Source organism: Capra hircus, chromosome 19 (assembly GCF_001704415.2).
Source record: "Capra hircus breed San Clemente chromosome 19, ASM170441v1, whole genome shotgun sequence".
NCBI classification, from domain to species: Eukaryota; Metazoa; Chordata; class Mammalia; order Artiodactyla; family Bovidae; genus Capra; species Capra hircus.
The window spans coordinates 40916617-40923897 of record NC_030826.1 but is presented as its reverse complement, the minus strand read 5'-3'; the positions used below and the strand labels follow the sequence as shown (position 1 = coordinate 40923897).

At 40.6% G+C, this 7281-nt stretch overlaps 1 protein-coding gene across 1 annotated transcript; it reads left to right on the top strand.

Moving 5' to 3' along the window:
- Positions 1–726, top strand: LOC108638297 (keratin, high-sulfur matrix protein, B2C). Its single transcript, XM_018065089.1, has one exon. It carries the CDS (start codon positions 69–71, stop codon positions 555–557), a length of 489 nt encoding a protein of 162 aa, XP_017920578.1. The 5' UTR covers positions 1–68; the 3' UTR covers positions 558–726.

Genomic DNA, 7281 nt, shown 5'->3' with positions numbered 1-7281 from the left:
GTGGAACAAGCAGACCAAACTCAGAAACTTCTCCAAGCATCCCAGCTCTCAGCCTAACCCCTGACACCATGGCCTGCTGTTCCACCAGTTTCTGTGGATTTCCCATCTGTTCCACTGCTGGGACCTGTGGCTCCAGCTGCTGCCGATCAACCTGCAGTCAGACCAGCTGCTGCCAGCCAACTTCCATCCAAACCAGCTGCTGCCAACCGATCTCCATCCAGACCAGCTGCTGCCAGCCAACCTGCCTCCAGACCAGTGGCTGTGAGACCGGCTGTGGCATTGGTGGCAGCATTGGCTATGGCCAGGTGGGTAGCAGCGGAGCTGTGAGCAGCCGCACCAGGTGGTGCCGCCCTGACTGCCGCGTGGAGGGCACCAGCCTGCCTCCCTGCTGTGTGGTGAGCTGCACACCCCCGTCCTGCTGCCAGCTGTACTATGCCCAGGCCTCCTGCTGCCGCCCATCCTACTGTGGACAGTCCTGCTGCCGCCCAGCCTGCTGCTGCCAGCCCACCTGCACTGAGCCCGTCTGTGAGCCCACCTGCTCCCAACCCATCTGTTAAAAACCTACTGATGGAAATTCTAAGACAATGGCACTTCAAAATTAGCCAGTGTACAGTCCCAACAAACTTCTAAGGACTAGTACCCATAACCCAGCTTACCACCTCATGTCAGAAGGCTACATAATTTCCCTAACATGGAAAATTGATTTATAATAAAAAACCAAAAATATTTCATAGATCTGGATATCAACAGAAGTCTTACAGTGTGAAAAGAAATGTGTAATACTTTACTATAAATATCTTCTGAAATGTTTCAACAACTCACTGGCTTTTGGGTTTAATAAAATTTTTCATTCTTCAGTGATGAAGTCATTGTTGGAGCTTTCTTTTCTTTGGTGTCCATTATTGATATTGGGGTACCGGGATTTCTCAAAATGTCAATAAATGTAGTGTAGCACTGCGGTTTTTCTTTATTACTGTGCTTTTAGCAGTGGCCTTTAAAAGGTGGTTTTCCTTGTCTATCTACAGTCAAAGTATATGATTAAAAGAATACGTCAGTATTTAGACACTATTCCCTGAAGTCCTCAAGTATGCAAATTAATGGGTTAGGTGTCCCAGAATACCAATTTTATGTCATTTGGCTTCTTGAGGTGTCACCAAAAATATTCAGTTCACTCATATATGATTCTGTGGACAATTCTTTAAACCATCAAGGATATAAAAGTAATACATAATTGGAAAGACAGTTATTAGCATAAGGTGTGGACTTCCCTGGAAGCTCAGCTGGTAAAGAATCTGCTTGCAACGCAGAAGACCCCTGGGTCTGATTCCTGGGTCAGGAAGATCCCCTGGAGAAGGGACAGGTTATCCTCTCCAGTATTATTAAGCTTCCCTGGTGGCTCCAATGATAAAAAATCTGCCTGCATTGTGAAAGACCTGGGTTCGATCCCTGGGTTGGGAAGATCCCCTGGAGGAGGGCATGGCAACCACTCCAGTATTCTTGTCTGGAGAATCCCCATGGACAGAGGGGCCTGGTGGGCTACAGTCCATGGGGTTGCAAAGAGTTGGACAGGACAGAGTAACTAAGCACAGCACAGCACAGCACATCATAAGGTGTAAGGCGTCCTGAACTCTAGTCCCCACTTTGTAACCCACAATCCATGAGCTCTGGAACAAGTCCCTTTGCTTGCCTGGGGCCCTGTTTCTAACCTGGAGAATGATATAATTGAATTTTATTTCTTGCAATGTCCCTTACAGGCATAGGATATTAGATCATTTCCTAAATACATGACACATTGATAATTAGTCCCTTCACATGCCCAAAGGGGAAAGAATATTCAACGGTCAAACAGTGTTACATGTGTTACCAACATATGGAAGGTATATACAGCACCTGAGAAAATTAAAAGGACTGAGATGCCCTATAATGAAGGAATCTCTATAACCATCACTCAGTGGTTCCCATAGAATCCTTGAGTCATTTATTACCAACTATTGAAGCTGAAGCTCCAACACTTTGGCCACCTGATGCGAAGAACTGACTCATTGGAAAAGACCCTGATGCAGGGAAAGATTGAAGGCAGGAGAAGAAGGGGATAACAGAGGATGAAATGGTTGGATGAAATCACTGACTTGATAGATATGAGTTTAGGCAAGCTCCAGAAGTTGATGATGGACAGGAAAGCCTGGAGTGCTGCCATCCATGGGGTCGAAAAGAGTTGGACACAACTGGGAGACTGAACTGACTGACTCTGAACATCCTGTTAGCAGTTAATTCTAGTACTCCTCAAAATATTCTTTGGAAAGTGAGGAAAGGGAATTATAACTGATGTATTTTGTAATATCTACACAATTCCCTCCTGTATTGTGAAGCAAAAAATAAGTGGCCATTGCAGGGCTGGGTTTATATGAACACGAAGTTGGTACCCACCATCCTCATGCTAACCTCCAAGGAGCGTTCCAGAATGAAGCAAAGATGAAATAAAAGACACTTCGTGGAACTTCTGTGCTAAAGGATGACATCTTTGGTCATAAAATCAAAGTGGTGAGTCAATCACTGGAGGTAGAGGAGAATGGGAATGACTTGTTGTTGTTCAGTCACTAAGTCATGTCTGACTCTTTGTGACCCATAAACTGAAGCAGGCCAGGCTTCTCTGTCCTTCACTATCTTCCTGAGTTTGTTCAGACTCACATCCATTGAGTCAGTGATGCCATCCAATATTTCATCCTCTGTTGCCCCCTTCTCCTCTTGCCCTCAATCTTTCCCAGCATCAGGGTCTTTTCTAATGAGTCAGCTCTTTGCATCAGATGGCCAAAGTATTGGAGCTTCAGCTTCAGCATCTGTCCTTCCAATGAATATTCAGGGTTGATTTTCTTTAGGATTGACTTGTTTGATATCCTTGTAGTCCAAGGGACTCTCAAGAGTCTTCCCCAGCACCAAACTTTAGGAATGTTTACCTAAGGGTTATTGGATGTTCTTCTGGGGGATGAAGAAGTTTTGAAACTGGAGGGAGGGGTGGTGGTTACACAATATAATGAATGCACTAAATACCACTCAGTTGTACACTTTAAAACAGTTCATTGTCTATTATGTGAATTTCACTTCAATTAATCCAAGAGATGGGGTCTCCATTAGTGCAAATTTCAAGAATTAGAAAAAGGCACCACCTTGAGGTAGACGCAATGAGGAATATACATTTTGTTGAGACATAGCTCTGTGTAAAGAAAGAATCTACTTCCTCTGAGTAGGCAAGGTCCCTCATCGGGACACAACCTACACACTCAAACACAGTGGCTCCAAAATGTGGTCATCACTCCACCCACTCAAATACCACTCTCTTGTCTCCCATCAGGTTGGTAAGATTTAGCTTGGATTCACCTTTCATTTAGAAGGACCTCAGTTTCAAAGCAAAAGAAAGAGCTTGTTGGCACTGAGGAGAGAAGAGAAGGGTCTTGTTTGTGTGTGTGTTAGTCACTCGGTCTTGTCCTACTCTTTGCGACATCATGGACTATAGCCCATCATGCTCCTCTGTCCATGGAATTCTCCAGGTAAGAATACTGGCTTGGGTAGGCATTCCCTTCTCCAGGGAATCTTCCTAACACAGGGGTCGAACCCAGGTCTACCACATTGCGGGCAGATTCTTTACTGTCTGAGCCACAAGTTGGGGATGAGATGAAGTCCTTGAGGTTTATGTGCTATCTAGTCTTGGTCACTGGAATGAGAGCCTAGAAACACAGAATCCCAGGTAGGATAGACTGTTCATTTGGTTGGTACTTCAACCATGTCTTATGTCTGAGGAATCTAAGAAAGGCAGATGCAACTTAATTTAAAAACCAGTAAAATAGAGTTTAAGAAATTGGAAAGAACCCCTTACACTTTAACTAGAAAACTGGAACCCTAACATCTTAATGAATAATAACTCAAAACTTTAATATCTGTGAACAAAGGCCAACATTGAAGCATAACAGACAAATACATTTTATGCATAACAAACACACATTTATGATTCTGGTATTGTCTGGGCCCCATAGCTTCAGTGAAGTAATCAGAACCAAAGAGAATAAGCACAGCAATAAAAAAGTGTTAGTGATAAAGGACCTGGAATTTTTTTTCCCCAAAGAAGACTACAGATAGGGGTACCCAGGATAGAAAATTTACACAGGGAAGCATCACAAATCATTACAACTTCTTACTCTATTTCTATGGAAACTAATCAGGAAGACATGGGTTTAAGTGGTAGGAAGAAAGATTCTGATTAAACTTTATTTTCTTGATTTATTTAGAGAGGGTGAAGAAATGGTCAGATTAGTTTTCATTCTGTAGCAGAACAGTAGAATTCTCAAATTTAAGTGTCATATCTTGCAATGGTTAACCTTATGTAGCAACTTTGACAGCTAAGGAATCCCTAAATAGCTGGTAAGCATTTCTGGGTATATCTGTGGGGGGTATTTCTGAAGAGATTGGCATTTGAATTGATGGATTGAGTAAAGATTGCCTATCACCAATATCAGTAGGCACTGTCCTGTTCACTGAAGGCCTGAATAGAACAAGAAGTGTGCTCTCTCTTGCTTGCCTATATCCGTCTTCCCCAGCCCTCGGGCATGGGGCCCTGACTCTGCAGGCTTTGGACTTGAACTGGAACTTACACCATTGGCTCCCCTGGTTCTCAGGCCTTCAAGTTTGAACTGAAATTATAATACTGACTTTCCTGGGTCTTCAGCTTGTAGACAGCAGATCATAAGACTTCTCAGCTTCCAAAATTGCCTAATAAATCCCTTTCTACATATTTATATCTATGTAACCACTTCTGTTTCTCTAGAAAACACTAATACATCTTACTCTTAATTCTATAAGTGTAACTAAAGACAGAAACACGAAAATTGAGCTAAATTTTGCACTGAGAGAGTTGTTGCAAATAGTGCCACAGTAGAAAAGTATAGAAATGGAAGGCTGATATGCAATTCTACTGTCTCCAGTGCCCTGCATTCCAGTTCTTCAAACATCTAAACTTTTTGCAAGGGGAGAAAAATACTTTTAGTATCAAAGATTCTGCTGAGTTTCACTATGAATTAAATAGCTGGTGAGATCATAATAATGACAGTTATTACAGTTAGCATATTACAAACATCCAAGGTGAAAAAAATAGCTAATCAAAGAATCTATGTTATATAGATTTGCTTAAGAAGAAAAAGCAAAATAGTCACAAAGAAATATACCAAATTCAATGTGGGATTTGAAAATACTTAATTCAGACAAAGGAAGAGTTAAGGCATAAACTCAAAGCTGTCATACCTGGAGAAGCACAACGAGCATTTATTGTTCTGGTTTAAGCCTCATAAATCCAGATTACCTTTCACTGTCCCTAAACAAAACCTTTATCTTCACCTTATCAGTTGCCTCATTCAAACTGCACAGTTACACAAACTTTATAGCTAACTAGATTACTCTCTAACATCTGAAATAAACTACGCACTGAAGCTCTAATGCATTATAGTATGCTACATACTCCAGGATTAATGTATTGAGTGTGGTTTTTCTTATGGCTACCAAAGGGGAAAGGTGGGGGAGATGTATAAATTAGGGGTTTGGGATTAACATATATACACACACATATATACATACTACAAAATAATCAACAAGGACCTGCTGTATAGCACAGAGAACTGCTCAATGTTTTGTAGAAGCCTGGATGGGACGGAGTTTGTGGGAGAATGGATACATGTATATGTATGGTTGAGTCCCTTTGCTGTCCATCTGAAACTATCACACCATTGTTAAATGGCTATACTCTAATACAACATAAAAAGTTTATTTTAAAAAATCTTCAGTTCTGGTTTCCTCAGGATTCATGTTGATGTATGGCAAAACCAATACAATATTGTAAAGTAATTAGCCTCCAATTAAATAAATAAAAATAAAAAAACCAAGAACCTACTGTATAACTCAGGGAACTCTGCTCAATACTCAATAATAACCTAAATGGGAAAAGAATCTTTATGTATATATATATGTTGAATCACTTTGCTGTGCACCTGAAACCAATACAACATTGTAAGTCAACTATACTCTGATACAAAATTTAAATTTTTTAAAAAAATTTTAAAGAGTGTGATTTTATGCAGTTAAGAACATTGAAATCTATAGAAAATCCTAAAATCAAAGATTAAAGTCACAAATCAAGTAAGTTAACTTTTTAGCACTTGCTATTTCCTTGAAGTGTGCTTTTGTATAGTTAAAAAAATAAAATAAAATCTCCAGAAATGTCTCTACTGAAGAGCATTACTACTTACCCTATGGTTTATCTTTCTTCCCTTCACCCTAAAAAATGCCTAAGAAAGTGGTCAAATTGTAACATCTTGTCACTCACTCTTTGATTTTCCCTAGGACAATGGCTTAGCTAGGAAAGAACAAATTGTCTATAGTGGTAAAAAGAGCTTAGTGTGGGGACTTTCCTGGAAGTCCACTGGTTAAGACTGTGCTTCCATTACAGGAAGAGTGGGTTTGATCCCTGGTTGGAGAACTAAGATCCCACTCGCAGCGTGGTATGGGCAAAATATTTTTAAAAGTTAGTTCAGTCTGGAAGCCCATGGTGCGGATTCAAATCGCAGATTAGGCACTTCTTAGTGTGAACTTGGACAAATTACTTAATCTGTGACTCGGTATTATCACATGGATGATGGGAATAGCAATGGTACCTCCCCTATAGAATTGCTATGAAGAATAAACGAACCAATACATGCACAGCTTCAGAACCTCTTGGGCATATAATAAGTGCTCCAAAAATATTATCAGTGGTAAATCATCCACATTTCCTAGTCCTAAAGACAGAGTCTTTTTCTTTCTGACCAACTTCGCTGTCAAGGTGAAGATGAGAAAAGCAGAGAATGCGCAGCAGTCAACATTGGAGGCCACTTGGCTGGGAGTTAAACTGTCATATGAGACTCGAGAGCTCAATTATAAGGATCAACACTGAGTAACATTGACACTCCCTTTAAAGGTGAAGCATCACTCAATTATTCTTTGGGCGATAAGCATATTTTAACAAATATGTGGAATTAGGGGTTACGTATGCAGTGAATGCTAATGACTACTTGACCATAGTGAAAAATGCTAATTGAAGACCAAATAAAATTAACTTTCAAAGCTTTCAGAGAAAAACAAATAACTCAGGGACAGGCCAATTACCATTCAGAGACAAGTTGTTTTAAAGCAAACAAGGAAGAGACATTAAGAATTATGCAAATAGCAGCCGGTCGAGGCTTATAAAAGGCCCACTGCGGAAGT

Excerpts from the sequence above, each read along its gene's own strand:
- LOC108638297 (XM_018065089.1), top strand. The coding sequence starts at position 69 with ATGGCCTGCTGTTCCACCAGTTTCTGTGGATTTCCCATCTGTTCCACT.